Here is a 19,796-nt window from a genome sequence, read left to right on the forward strand (position 1 = left end):
TTACAGGCTCGGGCCACCACCCCAGGCTAATTCTTTTGTATTTCAGTAGAGACGGGTTTCACTCATGTTAGCCAGGGTGGTCTCATCTCTCCTGATCTCTTGATCCGCCCCACCTCGGCCTCCCAAAGTGCTGGAATTACAGGCGTGAGCCACCGCGCCCAGCCACTAATTTTAAATTTTTTTATAGAGACAGGGTTTTGCCAAGTTGCCCAGGCTAGTCTTGAACTCCTGGGCTCAAGCAGTCTTCCCACCTTGACCTCCCAAAGTGTTGGGATTACAGGCGTGAGCCACAGCACCTGAGCCACTCATGCCTCTGTAAGCGGGACATTCTGACACCTGCGGCCAAGGGCAATCCTAACGGCCACAGCACTCTCAACTCACTCTTGTCGTAGACGGGCTCAGAAAGCACAGGGTCCATGCGGCGCATCTGTCCCTGCTGGTCCCGATATGAGGCCTGGAAGCAGATCCTCACGACATTCATGTCTACTTCCTGATGGTTCTTCAGGGACCCAGCTGTCGGGGGAGATATGGGGAGGCTGAGGGTGGGAAGTGGAGACCCTCTTTGGGGTACAGGGGAACGGGGAAGGGATGGGGCTAGAGGAGACAGTGGGGCCTGGAGTGGTGAGGGGACCAGGGTGAGCACAGAAGGCAAGGGCTTTGGGAGGACGCATGATGGTCAGGTCAGGCAGGGGGCTCACCATTGTACGGGTCAATGCCCAGTTGAATCTTCCGCTCAATGGCAGCCTCAATCTCCTTCTTCCTCACACACTGGATGCCCAGGTTATTAAAACTGAGGGGATGATGGGGGAGGGAGAGGAGTGCTCGTGAGCAGGCAGGTGTGGCCCTAACCTGCAGGAGGGCTCCGGCAGATGCTGCTGTGGGGCTCAGGCTCTCAGGGGCTGACATCCCAAGCCCAGGGGTCCCAGCATTAGAAAGGGTCTGGGGTTTAAACCTCTTAGAAGGCCAGTGTGGTGGCTCATGCCTGTAATCCCAGCACTTTGGGAGGCCGAGGCAGGAGGATCACGAGGTCAGTAGTTCAAGACCAGCATGGCCAATATGGTGAAACCGGCCGGGCGCGGTGGCTCAAGCCTGTAATCCCAGCACTTTGGGAGGCCGAGGCGGGTGGATCACAAGGTCAGGAGATCGAGACTATCCCTGGCTAACATGGTGAAACCCCGTCTCTACTAAAAATACAAAAAACTAGCCGGGCGCGGTAGCGGGCGCCTGTAGTCCCAGCTACTCGGGAGGCTGAGGCGGGGGGATACCACGGTCCCGAGGGGCAGACCATCCATGGAGAATATGGTGAAACCCTATCTCTACTAAAAATACAAAAATTAGCTGGCACAGTAGTGCATGCCTGTAATCCCAGCTACTCGGGAGGCTGAGGCGGAAGAATCACTTGAACCCGGGAGGCAGAGGCTGCAGTGAGCTGAGATCTCACCACTGCACTCCAGCCTGGGCAACAGAGATAGACTCCATCTCAAACAATAAAAAAATAAATAGAATAAACCTTTTGGCCAGACACTGTGGCTCACGTCTGTAATCCCAGCACTTTGGGAGGCTGAGATGGGCAAATCAGGTCAAGAGACCGACACCATCCTGGCCAACTTGGTGAAACCCTGTCTCTGCTAAAAATACAAAAATTAGCTCAGTGTGGTGGCGCGTGCCTGAAATCCCAGCTACTCAGGACGCTGAGGCAGGAGAATCGCTTGAACCCTGGAGGTGGAGGTTGCAGTGAGCTGAGATCATGCCACTGCACTCCAGCCTGGTGACAGAGCAAGAATCTGTCTCAAAAAATTAAAATAAGTATGTCAAGGATTCTTGAGAAGACCCAGAACATGCCTCATCTTTACCACATGAGAACACTGGCCAACTTCATCTTTAATAAGAAAACTGTGGGGCCAGGTGTGGTAGCTCACGCCTGTCATCTCAGCACCTTCGGAGGCCGAGGCGGGTGGATCACGAGGTCAGGAGTTCCAAACCAGCCTGACCAACATGGTGAAACTAAAAATACAAAAATTAGCCAGGTGTGGCGGCTGGCGCCTGTAATCCCAGCTATTTGGGAGGCTGAGGCAGGAGAATCGCTTGAACCCAGGAGGCAGAGATTGCAATGAACCAAGATCACGCCATTGCACTCCAGCCTGGGGAACAGAGTGAGACTCTGTCAAAAAAAAAAAAAAAAAAAAAAAAAGAAAGAAACAAAGAAGGAAGGAAGGAAAGAAAGAAAAAAACCCTGCAAATTAAACACCAATGAGATGCCTTTGTTTTGGAGCACTCATCAAAATAGCAAAAATCAAAATGTTTCATAATACCTTGTGCCGGTGAGGTTGTGGAGAATCAGGTGCTCTCACCCATTACTGATGGGAGTGTAAATTGCATAACATGGCAGTATTCATTCATTCCACAAATATTTCCTGAGCACCTACTATGTGCCAGTTACTGTGCTGGACACTGGTAATACAGCAGGGAACGTAAGAGACAAGATCTCTGCTCTCAGAACTGACATTTTCACTCAGTCTAAAAATCACTAAAATTAAATCTTCAGGACTTGAGCGTGAGCAATACTCAGCCCTACCTCTGAAGTGTGTGCTGCCTTTAGGGCTCTGCCCAAAGTCAGCGCAACACAGTGAAGTGTGTCACTATCTTTCTGTCTCTTTGCACTATGAAAAAATGCTGGCCGGGCGCGGTGGCTCAAGCCTGTAATCCCAGCCCTTTGGGAGGCCGAGACGGGTGGATCACGAGGTCAGGAGATCGAGACCATCCTGGCTAACATGGTGAAACCCCGTCTCTACTAAAAAAATACAAAAAACTAGCCGGGCGAGGTGGCGGGCGCCTGTAGTCCTAGCTACTCGGGAGGCTGAGGCAGGAGAATGGCGTAAACCCGGGAGGTGGAGCTTGCAGTGAGCTGAGATCCGGCCACTGTACTCTAGCCTGGGCACAGAGCGAGACTCCGTCTCAAAAAAAAAAAAAAAGAAAAAAAGAAAAAATGCTTACAGTTTTAGATGTAGCCACTGTATGTTGTGTAAGCATTTGTGGACATATGCAAAATAAAAGTTATACAGTGCTTCTGCTTTAAAATGAAAGAAAAGGCTGGCACGGTGGCTCATGGCTGTAATCCCAGCACTTTGGGAGGCCGAGCTGGGAGGATCACCTGAGGTCAGGAGTTCAAGACCAGTCTGGCCAACAAGGTGAAACCCCGTTTCTACTAAAAATACAAAAAATTAGCTGGGCATAGTGTCGCGCACCTGTAATCCCCGCTACTCTGGAGTCTGAGGAAGGAGAGTCACTTGAATCTGGGAAGCGGAGGTTGCAGTGAGCTGAGATCACGCAATTGCACTCTAGCTTGGGCAACAAGAGCAAAACTCCATCTCAAAAAAAAAAAAAAAAAAGATAAATTGTACAGTAAGAGAAAGAGCAGGCCTTGCAGTTAAGTCAGGTCTGCAGTCAAATCCCAGCTCTGCCATCAATTATCTGTGCTCCTTACCCTCTCTGAGCCTCAGTTTCTTCCTCTACAAAATAAGGATAAAATGTATGTGAATCTGTGTGTGGCAGGGCTCCCAGCCTAGGTGAGGCTCTCTACTGTCCCCAGGCCTGTTTCCCCACCTAGGAGAGGCGGTGGGGAGGGTGTACCCAAGCTGCCCTCTGCTCTAAGGTTTTATGTGCGATCTCCAGCCACTCAGAATCTCCATAATCAAGGACGAGAGGTTGGAGATCAGCGGGTGGGTACCTGTGCCGGGGGCTGACGTGAGGCCGGAGCCGCACTCTGCAGACGCCGTCAGTGCAGTCTTTCCCCACGAGGCTGTGGGGGTGGACTCGGTGAGGCCAGTCCTTCCACACCAGGCAGGCAGTCACCTCCACCTCCCGCAGCCCTCCGCAATCCCGGAGCTGCAGGAAGAGAAGTGCTCTTTGGAGCTCCCATCACAGATGCCTGCACCCATCCAAACTCCTTGGGGCCTGCCTCCCTTGGCAGCTCCCCAACCCTCTCCCCACTGGGTCATCTGTCGGGAGCTCTCCAACCTTCTACCCCGACCAGGATGATGGAATGTGTTTGCTTAAGAACACTTTGGGCCAGGCGAGGTGACTCATGCCTATAATCCCCTCATGTCGGAAGGCTGAGGCGGGCAGATCACCTGAGGTCAGGAGTTCCAGACCAGCCTGGCTAACATGGTGAAACCCCATCTGTACTAAAAATACAAAAATTAGCCGGGCATGGTGGTGCATTCCTGTAATCCCACCTGCTCGAGAGGCTGAGGCAGGAGAATCGCCTGAACGTGTGAGGCGGAGGATGCAGTGAGCCGAGATCTTGACAGTGCACTCCAGCCTGGGTGACAGAGTTTGTACAAAAAAAAAAAAGCCACTTTGATATCCTAAACCAGAAGCTTCCAACTGATGAACTGGGGGGCCTCATATAATATCTGCCCTACAGGTTGCCTTTTTAGGCCACCCAGGCTTTTCTTTTTTTTTCTTCCAGACAGGGTCTCGCTCTGTCACCCAAGCTACAATACAGTGGCAGGAGATCTCAGCTCGCTGCAACCTCCGCCTCTGGGCTCAAGGGATTCTTCTGCCTCAGCCTGCTGAGTGGCTGGGACTACAGGCGCACACTACCATGCCCGGCTATATATTTTTGTGTTTTCAGTAGAGACGGGATTTTGCTACATTGTCCAAGCTGGTCTCAAACTCCTGAACTCAAGTGATCTGCCTGCCTTGGCCTCCCAAAGCGCTGGGATGACAGGCATGAGCCACCATGTGAAAATTTCAGTGTCATAGAAGACTATAAAGATGGGTGGCATGGCCGGGCACAGTGGCTCATGCCTGTCATCCTAGCACTTTGGGAGGCCAAGACGGGCAGATCACGAGGTCAGAAGATCGAGACCATCCTGGCTAACACGGTGAAACCCTGTCTCTACTAAAAATACAAAAAATTAGCTGGGTGTGGTGGCCGGCGCCTGTAGTCCCAGCTACTCAGGAGGCTGAGGCAGGAGAATGGTGTGAACCTAGGAGGCGGAGCTTGCAGTGAGCCGAGATGGCGCCCCTGCACTCCAGCCTGGGTGACAGAGCAAGACTCCATCTCCCCCCCCCAAAAAAAAGATAGGTGCCACATTTGGGGTTAAAAGACAACAAATGATGGACCAGGCGCAGTGGCTCACACTTGTAATCCCAGTACTTTAGGAGGTTGAGGTGGGAGGACTGCTTGAGCCCAGGAGTTCAAGAACAGCCTGGGCAACATAGTGAAACCCGTCTCTATAAAAAATACACAACTTGGCCGGGCGCGGTGGCTCACGCCTGTAATCCCAGCACTTTGGGAGGCCAAGGCGGGCGGATCACGAGGTCAGGAGATTGAGACCATCCTGACGAACACGGTGAAACCCTGTCTCTACTAAAAATACAAAAAATTAGCCGGGGGTGGCGGCGGGTGCCTGTAGTCCCAGCTACTCGGGAGGCTGAGGCAGGAGAATGGCGTGAACCCGGGAGACGGAGTTTGCAGTGAGCTGAGATCCGGCCACTGCACTCCAGCCTGGGCGACAGAGCGAGACTCCGCCTCAAAAGAAAAAAAAAATACAAAAATTAGCCAGACGTGGTGACAGGCGTCTATAACCCCAGCTACTCTGGAAGCTGAGGCGGGAGGATCGCTTGAACCTGAGACGTGGAGGTTGCAATGAGCCCAGATCGTGCCCCTGCATTCCAGCCTGGGTGACAAAGACCCTGTCTCAAAAAAGAAAGAAAAAAGAGAGAGAGAGAGAGAAATAATAAATTATGTATTGTGACGTGGGTGCCTGGGTGGTAGGTAATTACACTGTGTAAACTACATATGTATACATTAAATGTAAAAATTCAGAGCTTTAATCTTGACTATATATGATCAACTGTAGCTTAATTTTTTAAAAAAGGAGAGAAGGGCTGGACGCAGTGGCTCACGCCTGTAATCCCGGCACTTTGGGAGGCTGAGGTGGGTGGATCACCTGAGGTCGGGAGTTTGAGACCAGCTTGACCGACATGGAGAAACACTGTCTCTACTAAAAATATAAAATTAGCTGGGAGTGGTGGTGCATGCCTGTAGTCTCAGCTACTCGGGAGGCTGAGGCAGGAGAATCGCTTGAACCCTGGAGACGGAGGTTGCGGTGGGCCCAGATCGTGCCATTGCACTCCAGCCTGGGTGACAAAGCAAGACTCTTTCTCAAAAAATAAGTAAATACATAAATACATAAATAAAGGGAGAAGGAAAGAGACTAATGAGATAGGACAACCAAATGCAACATGATCCTTGGTTAGATCCTGGATTGAGGAGGAAGAAATAACAATAAAACACATTTTGGGAACAATTGGGAAATTGAAATATGGACTGTATATTTATTACATGATTTGACGGGATTACTAATTTTCCTAGGGGTGATTAATGAGATTGTAGCTACAGAGGAGCTTATTATTAGGAGATGCATACTGAACGATTTAGGGGTGAAGTAGCATGATAGCTACCATTCATTTGTAAATGATTCATCAAAAAAACAATGTGTGGGCCAGGCATGGTGGCTCACACCTGTAATCCCAGCACTTTTCGGAGGCCAAGGAAGGTAGGTTGCTTCAGCACAGGAGTTCAAGACCAGCCTGGGCGACATGGTCAGACCCCATCTCTATAAAAAATACAAAAATTAGCCAGGTGTGGTGGAATGCACCTGTAGTCCCAGGTACTCAGGAGGCTAAGGTGGGAATGCTTGAACCCTGAAGGACCAGGCTTCAGTGAGCTGTGATTGCGTCACTGCACTCCAGCCTGGGCAACAGAGCAAGACCCTGTCTCAAAACAAAATAAAAATGTATCTATCTGTGTGTGTATATTTGCCTGTGCGGAGACAAAAAAAGAGACATAGCAAATGTGGCAAAATGTCAACTGGTGAATATAGATGAAAGGCACTCACCTTTCAGCCGAGCGTGGTGGCTCACACCTATAATCCCAGCACTTTGGGAGGCTGAGGTGGGCCAATCACCTGAGGTCGGGAATTCGAGACCAGCCTGACCAACATGGAGAAATCCTGTCTCTACTAAAAATACAAAATTAGCAGGGCATGGTGGCATAAGCCTGATCCCAGCTACTCGGGAGGCTGAGGCAGGAGAATCGCTTGAACCCGGGAGGCGGAGGTTGCAGTGAGCTGAGATTGGCCCATTGCACTCCAGCCTGGGCAACAAGAGCAAAACTCTGTCTCAAAAAAAAAAAAAAAAAAGGAATAATAAATTTATCAAAATGTATAAATTAAGTATGTGCAATTTTTCTTACATCAATTATACCTCAATAAAATAAAACAAAAACTAGACAGGAAAAAACTAAAACTTTTTTTTGCAACTAAAAAAGGAAAACTTGGAGCCCACAAGTAAAATTATAAGACATCACGTTATTTCAGATTTCCAGAGGTTTTTTTTTTTTTTTTTTTTTTTTGAGACAGATTCTCGCTCTGTTGTCCAGGCTGGAGTGCAATGGTGTGATCTCAGCCTCCGGGCCCTCAAACTCCTGATCTCAGGTGGTCCGCCCACCTCAGCCTCCCCAGATTTTTTTTTTTTTTAAATGAGGTTTTAGCAAATGAAGCCAGAATTTTTGCTCAGCAGCCGCAGGCAGCAGCAAATAAAAACCAGCCCCGTTAGATAGGGCCAGTCCCACTTGGCATCTCTGAGTCACCGGCTCAGCCCTGCTGGCATCAAAGACTCTCTGAACTTCTAAAGCCCAAGCCTCTAAAATACCATTAACTATTGGTCTCAGTGGTGGAGTGCTGCCCCCTAGGGGAAAAATGGCATTTTGGGGGTGGCTGGTTGACACTGTGATGTGGACCCCACCGCAAATAGACAGGACCAGATACACTGGACAGTTTATAATACTGGGGACAGTCCCGCACGGCCATCCCACATCCAGCAAGGCTTCTGAATATCCCGCCAAAGATTCAAGTCAGTAAGAAACCTGTTTAAAATGATCAGATCCCAGAAACGTGCTCTATTGCTGTTGAGTTGGTTGGTTGGTTGTTTTTTGAGACAGGATCTCGCCCAGGCTAGAGTGCAATGGCATGATCTCAGCTCATTGCAACCTCCGCCTCCCAGACTCAAGCAATCCTTCCACCTTAGCCTCCCAAACTGCTGGGCTTACAGGCATGCATCACACCTGGCCCTTGCTCTGTTTGACACAAATAATATTCTTTCCCATAATTTTTTTTTTTTTTTGAGATGAAGTCTAACTTTGTCACCCAGCCTTGAGTTTCCTATAACTGTAATACCCACCGAATTTTCAAGGATTGCAACCAGCACGCTAATTGTTTAGACCAAGAGTTGTTCGCCACTTTGGAAAATCCCCTCACCAACCGCAACCCTGCACGTGTGACATTTAAGTCACCAAGTCTGCGCAGCTGGGTCAGGCTGCATTTGTGGCCACGGCATTAACAAGGAGCCTATATATAGTCACAAACAACTGCCACCTTCCTCATATATCCTGTGGGGCATTTACATATTGAAATAAATGTGATTATATAGGCTGTATTGATTTCCTTTTCTTTTTCTTTTTTATACTACAGTTTGGTATAAAATATGGAGTTTTGGCCAAGTGCGGCAGCTTATGCCTGTAATCCCAGCACTGTGGGAGGCCCAGGCAGGCAGATCACTTGAGGTCAGGAGTTCGAGACCAGCTTGGCCAACATGGTGAAACCCCATCTCTACTAGAAATACAAAAATTAGCTGGGCCTAGTGGCAGGCACCTGTAATCTCAGCTACCTGGGAGGCTGAGACAGGAGAAGTGCTTGAACTCAGTAGGCGGAAGTTGCATACCACTGCACTCTAGCCTGGGCGACAGAGCGAGACTCCCTCTCAAAATAATAATAATAATAATAATAATAATAATAATAAAATAAAATATGGACTTTGGGAGTGACTGTGAGGAGAGGTAGGTAATATTGTCTACAAATCTCAGTGGGTCAGATAGTGGGTTTTTTTTGTTTTTTGTTTTTTGTTTTTTTTTTTTTTGAGACGGAGTCTTGCTCTGTCGCCCAGGCTGGAGTGCAGTGGCTGGATCTCAGCTCACTGCAAGCTCCGCCTCCCAGGTTCACGCCATTCTCCTGCCTCAGCCTCCCGAGTAGCTGGGACTACAGGCGTCCACCACATCGCCCGGCTAGTTTTTTGTTATTTTTTAGTAGAGACGGGGTTTCACCATGTTAGCCAGGATGGTCTCGATCTCCTGACCTCGTGATCCACCCGTCTCGGCCTCCCAAAGTGCTGGGATTACAGGCTTGAGCCACCGCGCCCGGCCCAGATAGTGTTAAAACCATTCATTTAATCAGCTCCCTGCTGTAATATTAGTAAATTCTGAAAAGCTTAGAGTCAACAGTCTCAGGACTCATGTAGACTCCAGGACTGAAAGCTTTTCATCCTTGAGATGTCAGTTGGGACTGTGGAAAAGACATTAGACTTTAGTTTTGTTTTTTTTTTTTTGAGACAGCATCTTGCTCTATCACCCAGACTGGAGTGCAGTGGTGTGATCATGGCTCACTGCAGCCTCCACTTCCCAGGCTCAGGCAATCCTCCCCATTCAGCCTCCCACGGTGCTGGGACCCCAGGCACAAGCCATCACACCTGGCTAACTTTTTTTGTTTTTATAGAGACGGGCATCTTGCCATGTCACCTGGGCTTGTCTTGAACTCCTTGCCTGAAGTGATCCTCCTGCCTTAGCCTCCCAAGGTGCTGGGATCACAGGCATGAGCCACCATGCCTGGCCCATTAGGCTTTAGAATAAGTCAGACCTGGCACCAAATCCAGGCTCTACCACTGGCCATCTACAAGATAAACCTCTCAGGTCTTACTTCTTTATGTGTAAAATAGGTATCCATAGTATGCAAAGTACCTGGTACACGGAAGCACTCAGCAAATGGCGGTAATTACTAAACAGCGCTAATTACTAGAGTAAACTTGCTGTGTGCCCTGTGCAGGTAACTGCCCCTCTTTTAACCTCAGTTTTCTACTCTGAAGATGGGGATAAAAATCCTGAATCCAGGCCACCCGTGGTGGCTCACACCTGTAATCCCAGCACTTTGGGAGGCCGAGGCAGGTGGATCACCTGAGGGCAGGAGTTTGACATTAGCCTGGCCAACATGGTGAAACCCTGTCTCTACTAAAAATAAAAAAATTAGCTGGGCATGGTGGTGCACGCCTGTAATCCCAGCTACTCGGGAGTCTAAGACAGGAGAATCGCTTGAACCCAGGAGGTGGAAGTTGCAGTGAGCTGAGATCGCACCACTGCACTCCAGCCTGGGCAACACAGCAAGACTCTGTCTCAAAAAAAAAAAAAAAAAATCCTGAATCCAGATTTGGAGACAGGTCATTCCCTATGGTTAGGCATTTACCATTCTAAATCTTGGAAATAAAAACCAACTCTGGGGGCCGAGCACGGTGGCTCACACCTATAATCCCAGCACTTTGGGAGGCCGAGGCAGACAGATCTCTTGGGGTCAGAAGTTCAAGACCAGCCTGGCCAACATGGTGAAACCCCGTCTCTACTAAAAGTACAAAAAATTAGCCAGGCCTCATGGCATGTGCCTGTAATCCCAGCTACTTGGGAGGCTGAGAAGAGAGAATCGCTTGAACTCAGGAGGCAGAGGTTGCAGTGAGCTGAGATTGCGCCATTGCACTCCAGCCTGGGTGACAGAGCAAGATTTCATAAAAAACAAACAAACAAAAAAAACAAAACTCTGAGCCAGCCAGAATAACTGCCTGGGAAGACTTAGAAATTAGGCCGGTGTGGTGGTTCACACATGTAATTCTAGCACTTTGGGAGGCCAAAGTGGGAGAACTGCTTGAGGCCAGAAGCTCAAGACTAGACTGGACAATATGGCGAGATGCCGACTCTTCAAAAAAATACAAAAATTAGCCAGGCACAGTGGCACGCACCTGTAGTCCCAGCTACTCAGGAGGCTGAGGTGGGAGGATCTCTTGCCTAGGAGGTGGACGCAGCAGTGAGCTGTGCTTGTGCCACTTTACTCCAGACTGTGTGACAGACAGAGACCCTGTCTCCAAAAAAACGCCTTAGAAATTAAAAGTTGGTTGGGGCCGGGCGCGGTGGCTCAAGCCTGTAATCCCAGCACTTTGGGAGGCCGAGACGGGCGGATCACGAGGTCAGGAGATCGAGACCATCCTGGCTAACATGGTGAAACCCCGTCTCTACTAAAAATACAAAAAACTAGCCGGGCGAGGTGGCGGGCGCCTGTAGTCCCAGCTACTCCGGAGGCTGAGGCAGGAGAATGGCGTAAACCCGGGAGGCGGAGCTTGCAGTGAGCTGAGATCCGGCCACTGCACTCCAGCCCGGGCTACAGAGCAAGACTCCGTCTCAAAAAAAAAAAAAAAAAAAAGAAATTAAAAGTTGGGGAATACAGTTAAACATGGGATAATACAGTCTCAGAATATCATCTCATAGATAACTTACTAATTCATTACAAAGGGAAAGTTGTATCTTTATCATGGAGAGACCTGATCATCACCACATTAGCTGCAGGATCCAACTCAGCATCACCAATATTGGGACTAACAACATCCCACGTCCCTTGATGTGAGACACTGAGAAGGCCACAGCATCACTGCTAGAGTGTTTCTGCCAAAAATGCATAACCTGACCTAATCTGGAAACAGGCAACAAACCCAGAATGTGGGACATTCTTTTTTGTTTGTTTTTTTTTTGTTTTTGAGATAGAGTCTCGCTCTGTTGCCCAGGCTGGAGTGCAGTGGCCAGATCTCAGCTCACTGCAAGCTCTGCCTCCCGGGTTCACGCCATTCTCCTGCCTCAGTCTCCGGAGTAGCTGGGACTATAGGCGCCCACCACCACACCCGGCTAATTTTTTGTATTTTTAGTAGAGGCGGGGTTTCACCGTGTTAGCCAGGATGGTCTCGATCTCCTGACCTCGTGATCTGCCCGCCTCAGCCTCCCAAAGTGCTGGGATTACAGGCGTTATTTTTCTTTTTTAGAAGGAGTTTCACTCTTGTCGCTCAGGCTGAAGAGCAATGGCAGGATCTTGGCTCATCACAACCTCTGCCTCCCAGATTCAAGTGATTCTCCTGCATCAGTAGCTGGGATTACAGGCGTGTGCCACCATGCCCTGTATTTCGTATTTTCAGTAGAGACGAGATTTCTCCATGTTGGCCAGAGTGGTCTCGAACTCCCGACCTCAGGTGATCCGCCTGCCTCGGCCTCCCAAAGTGCTAGGATTACAGACATGAGCCACAACACCTGGCCTCAGAATGTGGGACATTCTACAAAACATCCATCCTGTTCTCCACAAATGTTCATGTCATGAAACACAAAGACAGATTGAAGAACAGATCCAGATTAACAGACACCAAAGAGGCCAGGCATGGTGGCTCACACCTGTAATCCCAGCACTCTGGAAGGCCAAGGCATGTGGATCACTTGAGGTCAGCAGTTCAAGACCGGCCTGACCAACACGGCAAAACCACATCTCTACTAAGAAATACAAAAATTAGCCAGGTGCGGTGGTGGACCTGTAATCCCAGCTACTGGGGAGGCTGAGGCAGGAGAATCGCTTGCACCCAAAAGATGGAGGTTGCAGTGAGCCGAGATCACACCACTGCACTCCAGCCTGGGCAACAGAACAAGACTCCATCTCAAAAAAAAAAAAACAAAAAAACTTACCTGTACCTTATTAACATGTTAATACCCTGCCAAAAGTAATCACCTTTGCGTTTTTTACTTCCAGTGTGTGTGTGTATATATATATATATTTGTTTTTTAATTGAGGCAGGGTCTTGCTCTGTTGCCCAGGCTGAAATGCAGTGGTGTAATCTTGGCTCTCTGTAGCCTTGACATCCTAGGCTCAAGCGATCCTCCTACCTCAGCCCTACCATGTAGCTAGGACTACAGCCATGTGCCACCATGCCTGGCTAATTTTTATATTTTTTCTAGAAATGGGGTTTTGCCATCTTACCCAGACTTATCTAGAACTCCTGATCTCAAGTGATCCGTTTGCCTCAACCTCCCAAAGTGCTAGAATTACAAGCCTGAGCCACCGCACCGTGCACTACCTTCATTTTTTCTTTTTCTTTTTCTTTTTTTTTTTTGGAGACAAGGTCTCCTTGTTACTCAGACTGCTGTGCAGTGGTGCAATCTTAGCTCACGGCGGCCTGCACCTCCCTGGGCTCAGGTGATCCTCCCACCTCGGCCTCCTAAATAGCTGGGATTGTGCCACCACACCCGGCTAATTTGTGTACTTTTAGTACAAATGGGGTTTCACCATGTTGGCCAGGCTGGTCTCGAACTCCTGACATCAGGGGATCCGCCCGCCTCGGCCTCCCAAAGTACTGGGATTACAGGGGTGAGCCACCGTGCCCAGCCAAATGTCCGACCCCTCCTTTTTTCTGAATGTTTTGGATTCCAGGCCAGGTGATAGTATAATTAATATCTGGTCCACCAATAACAGTAATATTAGCCACCATCAAATAAACGTATAAATGCATGCGGATGGCTCCAGGGTGCAGGGGAAGACCCAGTCCCACCCGCCCGGGGCTGCTCGCCGGGCCCACCTCTATGGCGGGCAGCGTCTTGCTGGCCTCGGTGCTGCTCTCCCCAAGGATGCTGCCGGCCGAGCGGCCCTCGCACTCGTAGCGGAAGCGCATTCCGCGCTGCTTGGGTTGCTCGGTGATGACCAGGTGCGGCTGCGGGCCTGGGCCCTGCGCGGGCGGCACCAGCCTGCCCAGGGGGCAGCCCCAGGGCGGCGGCGTGGCTGGGGGCGCCACGGGGCCAAGGGTGACCGTGCTCAGCGAGGCCGCCCCGCGAGACACCAGGCGCGGCAGCCCCTCGCCGGGGCCCGGCTGCCCCCCGTCCAGGCCGAAGCCGTTCTCCTTGATGTACTCATCGATTATCTCTGCGGGAGAAGAAAAAACGGGTGGTGACTCCGATTCTTTAAAAATTAAAAAAAAAGACAAAAAACCCTTGATTACCCCCAAGACATTTTCCATCCCATTTATCTCACACACACACACACACACACACACACACACACAGTCAGGGAGGCCAGGTGCGGTGGCTCACGCCTGTAATCCCAGCACCTTGGGAGGCCGAGGTGGGTGAATCAATAGAGGTCAGGAGTTCGAGACCAGCCTGGCCAAAGTAGTGAAACCCCGTCTCTACAAAAATTAGCCCACATGGTCTCCCACGTCTGTAATCCCAGCTACTCGGGAGGCTGAGGCAGGAGAACAGCTTGAACCCAGGAGGTGGACATTGCAGTGAGCCAAGATCGCGCCACTGCACTCCAGCCTAGGCGACAGAGCGAGACTCCGTCTCTAAATAAATAAATAATAGGCCGGGCGCAGGGGCTCACGCCTGTAATCCCAGCACTTTGGGAAGCCAAGGCTGGTGGATCACGAGGTCAGGAGATTCAGACCATCCTGGCTAACGCAGTGAAACCCTGTCTCTACTAAAAATACAAAAAAATTAGCCAGGCGTGGTAGCACACGCCTGTAGTCCCAGCTACTCAGGAGGCTGAGGCAGGAGAATGGCGTGAATCTGGGAGGTGGAGCTTGCAGTGAGCCAAGATCATGCCACTGCACTCCAGCCTGGGCGACACAGCAAAACTCTGTCTCAAAAAACAAAACAAAACAAAACAAACAAAAATATATATATACACACACAAATTGGGCATGGTGATGTGTGCCTGTAGTCCCAGCTACTCGGGAGGCAGAGGCAGGAGAATCACTTGAACCCGGGAGGTGGAAGTTGCAGTGAGCCAAGATCGTGCCATTGCACTCCAGCCTGGGCAACAAGAGTGAAATTCCATCTCTAAATAAATAGATCAATAAATACAAAAATTAGCTGGGCGTGGTGGCACATGCCTGTAATCCCAGCTACTCGGAAGACAGGAGGCAGGAGAATTGCTTGAACCTAGGAAGCGGAGGTTGCAGTGAGCTGAGATAGCACCACTGCACTCCAGCCTGGGCGACAGAGCAAGACTGTCTGAAAAAATAACTTAAATAAATAAGAAAGAATTTGCTCCTCCAACTGCCTGTTCCTCACGGTCCCCCATTCAACCCATGCTGGCTGCTTCTCCTGGTCTCAGCTCGTATGTTATCTCTTCAGAAAGGCCTGACCTAATGTGTCTTCCCCAGGCCAGCTCTCCCTCGTCCTGTTTATTTTCTTCACAGCTCTCAGCCCAGGCTAACATGATCTTGCTCATCTATTCATTTTGCTCTGTCTCCCCGACTGGGTTATCAGCTCTGTGAGGGCAGGGACTTAGTTTTGTTCATGGCTGAATCCCCAGGGCCTAGAACAGTGTCTGTCTGTACTCTCGAGGGGATTAATAGCATTATTTTAATTGGTTTTCTTTTTGAGACGAGGTCTTGCTCTGCTGCCCAGGCTGCAGTACAGTGGTGCAATCATAGCTCACTGCAGCCTCGGCCTCTGAGGTGACCTCCTAGGCTCAGGTGATCCTCCTACTTCAGTCTCCCCAGCAGCTGGGACTACAGGTGTGCACCATCATGCCTGGCTAATTTTTAAAAATTTCGTGTAGAGATGGGGTCTCACTGTGTTACCCAGGCTAGTCCTGAACTTCTGGCCTCAAGCAGTCTTCCTGCCTCTGCCTCCCAAAGTGCCAGGATTACAGGCATGAGCCATGGCCCCTGGCCTGCTGAGTGTTTTCCAAGTGTCAAGCACTGCTAAGTACCTTAGGAGCATGACTTCGTTCAAATCCCTCCACAGTCCTGGAAGTCCCACAGTGACACCTCTCCCCCACCCCCATTGAACAAGGAAGGCCAAGACCCTCTTCTGCAGGCACCTGGGTCCCTCAGCCTCCCCGCAAACCTGCCCTGTGATACTCACCCAATTCATCTGTGGAAGGAAGAGAAAGAGAAAGAGAAAGGTAAGGTCCAGAAAGTGGTCACAACTTTTCAGCTTTTAAGACAGATTCCCCAACCCTGTCCCTCCTGTGACCCTTCCATCTTCCTCCGTCCTGGGAAACCCTGGGCTCTGACTTGCTGGGGCACTAAACCCCAAACCTCATCTTCCCCTCTGGGCTACCATCCTTTCAACCTCTAATGTTGGGGTCCCAGCATCCTCAAACTAAGTCAAATACCTCCCAAAAAACATTTAGACCAGGGATTTTGAAGTCTTTTTGGGAACCCACTAGAAAAGGGCCTTGTCACCAGGAAAAAGTGGATGCCCAAATTTCCAAACAAATTGGGGTATGCTTCCTCCCTGAAGTGCACCCCAGGGTCCTGGAGGTCACTGGCTGGTGTTTAAAGATACAAAGAGGTGGCCGGGCCCAGTGGCTCACACCTGTAATCCCAGCACTTTGGGAGGCTGAGGTGGGCAGATCACTTGAGATCAGGAGTTTGAGACCAGCCTGGCCAACATGGTGAAACCTGGTCTCTACTAAAAATACAAAAATTAGCTGGGCGTCGTGGTGGGCGCCTGTAATCCCAGCTACTTGGGAGGCCGAGGCAGGAGAATCGATTGAACTCAGGAGGCAGAGTTTGCAGTGAGCTGAGATCGCGTCACTGCACTCCAGCCTGGACGACAGAGTGAGACTGTCTCAAAAACAAACAACAATGAAAAAGATGCAAAGAGGCTGATCTGAACCCAGGCAGCCTCTTGCTCTGTACCTCAGCCCTGTCCTCCCACAGTGCCCACCCAAAATCCCAGATTCACCCCTGCTTCCTGAGGGAGGAGGTACAGTAATGCTGGGTCCTCAGGGAAGCCCCTTTTCACCTCCCCAGGAAAGCTCAGCCCTTGACAGAATCGTGGAGGAATCGAAACCAACCTCCCATCATTCCACAGACAGGACAAGGGGAAGCCCAGAGGCCACCAGTGAACCTTAGAATCACACAGCAAAGGAAGGCAGCTGCAGCCAGGTGTCCCACCCAGGGCTGCCTGCGCTGGTCTCTGGCTGAGGATTTATAGACGTGAACCTGCTCAGCTGCTAGATCTGTCCTCTGTTCTCAGGGAGTGGCTCCTGGCAGCCAGACCTTTGCCCCTTAAAAGGCAGTTTTCCTGCACCCCTTATCTCATGAGATCTGTGAAGCCAGTAGAGTGCCAAGGTCCCCCCCACTTGGCAGATGGGGATACTAAGGCTGGCAGAGAGGAAGGGACACACTCTAGGTCACTGGCAGGGCCAACCTCAAGTCACTTGAACTGGGAAAATCCTTCTTAGGCATCTGTGCTGGATGAACCTGGGGACCCAAAGACAGTTAGACTTTGGCTCCCGGGCTGTAGGGGGAGACTGAGTCCTGGGCGGCTGTGGCTGGAGCTCTGGGTTCACTGCCTCTGTTCAAATCCTGGCTCTGCAACTTTCTAGTTGTGTGGCCATAAGCCTATTACTTCACCTTTTTGTGCCTTGGTTTCTTCATCTGTAAAATGGGCACAATAATAATGCCTATGTTGTTGGGCTAAGATACTTTTATTTAAAATTTTATTTTATTTTATTTTTATTTTTTTGAGATGGACTCTCGCTCCGTCACCCAGGCTGGAGTGCAGTGGCACGATCTCGGCTCACTGCAACCTCCGCCTCCCGGGTTCAAGTGATTCTCTTGCCTCAGCCTCCCGAGTAGCTGGGATTACAGGCGCAAACCACCACACCCAGCTATTTTTAAAAAAAATTTTTTTGTATTTTTAGTAGAGACGTGTCTCACCATGTTGGTCAGGCTGGTCTCGATCGCCTGACCTTGTGATTTGCACACCTTGGCCTCCTAAAGTGCTGGGATTACAGGCGTGAGCCACCACGCCCGGCCTATTTTTTATTTTTTGAGATGGAGTCTTGCTCTGTCATCCAGGCTGGAGTACAGTGGTGCAATCTTGGCTCACTGCAACCTCTGCCCCCCGGGTTCAAGCGATTCTTGTGTCTCAGCCTCCTGAGTAGCTGGGATTACAGGTGCACGCCACCATGCCCGACTAATTTTTTTTTTTTTTGTATTTTTAGTAGAGACAGGGTTTCACCATATTGGCCAGGCTGGTCTCGAATTCCTGATCTCAAGTGACTCACCCACCTTGGCCTCCCAAAGTGCTGGGATTACAGGCATGAGCCACTGTGCCCAGCCTTAAAATTTTAAAAATTAAAGAGCACATCGGAAGCATTTAGAACTGTCACATAGTAGGCACTATGCAAATGCTGGCTGTTACTGGAGAGGGTTTGTAAGATGCTGTTGTATGGACTTAAGTCCTAGAGAATCCTCCTTTCTAGGGTCCGAGTTTATCTGTCTGTAAAATGGAGAAGTTGGATAGCATGGTTTTCTTTTCTTTTCCTCTCTTCTCTTCTCTTTATTTATTTATTTTTTTGAGACAGACTGTTGCTCTGTTGCCCAGGCTGGAGTGCAGCGAGAGGATCTCGGCTCACTGCAACCTCTGCCTCCCAGGTTCAAGAGATTCTCCTGCCTCAGCCTCCTGAGTAGCTGGGAATAGAGTCTCGCACCACCATGCCTGGCTAATTTTTGTACTTTTAGGAGAGACGGACGTTCACCATGTTGGCCAGGCTGGTTTCGAACTCCCGGCCTCAAGGGATCCACCCACCTCAGCCTCCCAGAGTGCTGGGATTACAGGTGTGAGCCACCATGCCCGGCCATGGGAATGATTTTAGAGCATGGAGTGTAGAGTCACATAGAGTTGATTTGAATCTCAGCTGTTACTCACTGGCTGTGCAGCCTTGGGCAAGTCACTTACCATCTCTGAGCTTCCTCTACAAAATGAGATCTGAGCTCCTACCTCAGGAACTAACATGAGGATTCAGAATCACACAGGTAAACTGCTTAGTACAGGTTCTGACCACGCGACACCTTCCAGAAAGCTTGGTTAATATTATCTCAAGTCCTCTATTAGCCAGGAAATTATTCAAGTTTCTGCTCAAATAGCAGTTCCTCCCTTACCCCTGACATGGACTTGCCATCATTCAGGGGCAGCCAGGATGGGCCATGTGAGAGCAGATGTGAGAGCAGGAAATTGACTATGTATGTGCTGCCTCGGCCTTTGCACAGGCTGGTCTCTGCCTGAATGCTCTTCCCCCAGTTCCTTGCATGGCATGACTTCCTCCTCCTCCATCTTCAGGTCCTTGGTCAAATGTCACATCCTAGACAGCTCTTCCCTGACCATTTTATCCAAGAGAGTCCCCTTATCCCCCATTCCAGTCCCTTAAAGTTAGGTGCCTTTATTTTTATCATTTTATTTATTTATTTTTTAATTTTTTTTTTTTTTAAGATGGAACTTTGCTCTTGTCACCCAGGCTGAAGTGCAATGACGCAATCTCGGCTCACCACAACCTCTGTCTCGTGGATTCAAGTGATTCTCCTGCCTCAGCCTCCCAAGTAGCTGGGATTACAGGCTTGCGCCACCACACCCAGCTAATTTTTGTATTTTTAGTAGAGATGAGGTTTTGCCATGTTGATCAGGCTGGTCTTGAACTCCTGACCTCAGGTGACCCACCCACCTTGGCCCCCTGAAGTGCTGGGATTACAGACATAAGCCATCACGCCCGGCCTGTTTTATCGTTTTCATGGCTCTGATGAGGATGTCACATGACCTCACATTATACTGACTCATACCTGTCTCCTATAGACTGGGAGCATTGAAGAGTGGGAATAATGTCTGTCTCTCCTTGTTGTATCCCCAGGGTCCAGCATATGTCTGACCCTTCAAAATGAAGGGGATTTTCTGGCCGGGTACAGTGGCTCATGCCTGTAATCTCAGCACTTTGGGAGGCCGAGGTGGCTGGATCAGTGGAGGTCAGGATTTTGAGACCAGCCTGGCCAACATGGTGAAACCCTGTCTCTCTGAAAGTACAAAAATCAGCTGGGTG

At 49.9% G+C, this 19,796-nt stretch overlaps 1 protein-coding gene across 4 annotated transcripts in view; it reads right to left on the reverse strand.

The window, feature by feature from the left end:
- RELB (RELB proto-oncogene, NF-kB subunit) overlaps positions 1–19,796 on the reverse strand; it is a 41,666-nt gene that overhangs the window by 16,388 nt on the left and 5,482 nt on the right. For 3 of the 4 annotated variants that reach the window (XM_031659162.1, XM_031659160.1, XM_031659163.1), the window contains exons 3-7: positions 15,836–15,844; positions 13,546–13,886; positions 3,728–3,885; positions 699–790; positions 382–513 (exon numbers count right to left, since the gene is read on the reverse strand). In XM_031659162.1, the coding sequence (XP_031515022.1) occupies positions 382–513; positions 699–790; positions 3,728–3,885; positions 13,546–13,886; positions 15,836–15,844 (732 nt within the window). The remainder of the gene's footprint in view (positions 1–381; positions 514–698; positions 791–3,727; positions 3,886–13,545; positions 13,887–15,835; positions 15,845–19,796) is intronic. The other variant, XM_031659161.1, reaches the window with a different exon arrangement.

The sequence above is a fragment of the Papio anubis genome, chromosome 20 (genome assembly GCF_008728515.1).
Source record: "Papio anubis isolate 15944 chromosome 20, Panubis1.0, whole genome shotgun sequence".
NCBI classification, from domain to species: domain Eukaryota; kingdom Metazoa; phylum Chordata; class Mammalia; order Primates; family Cercopithecidae; genus Papio; species Papio anubis.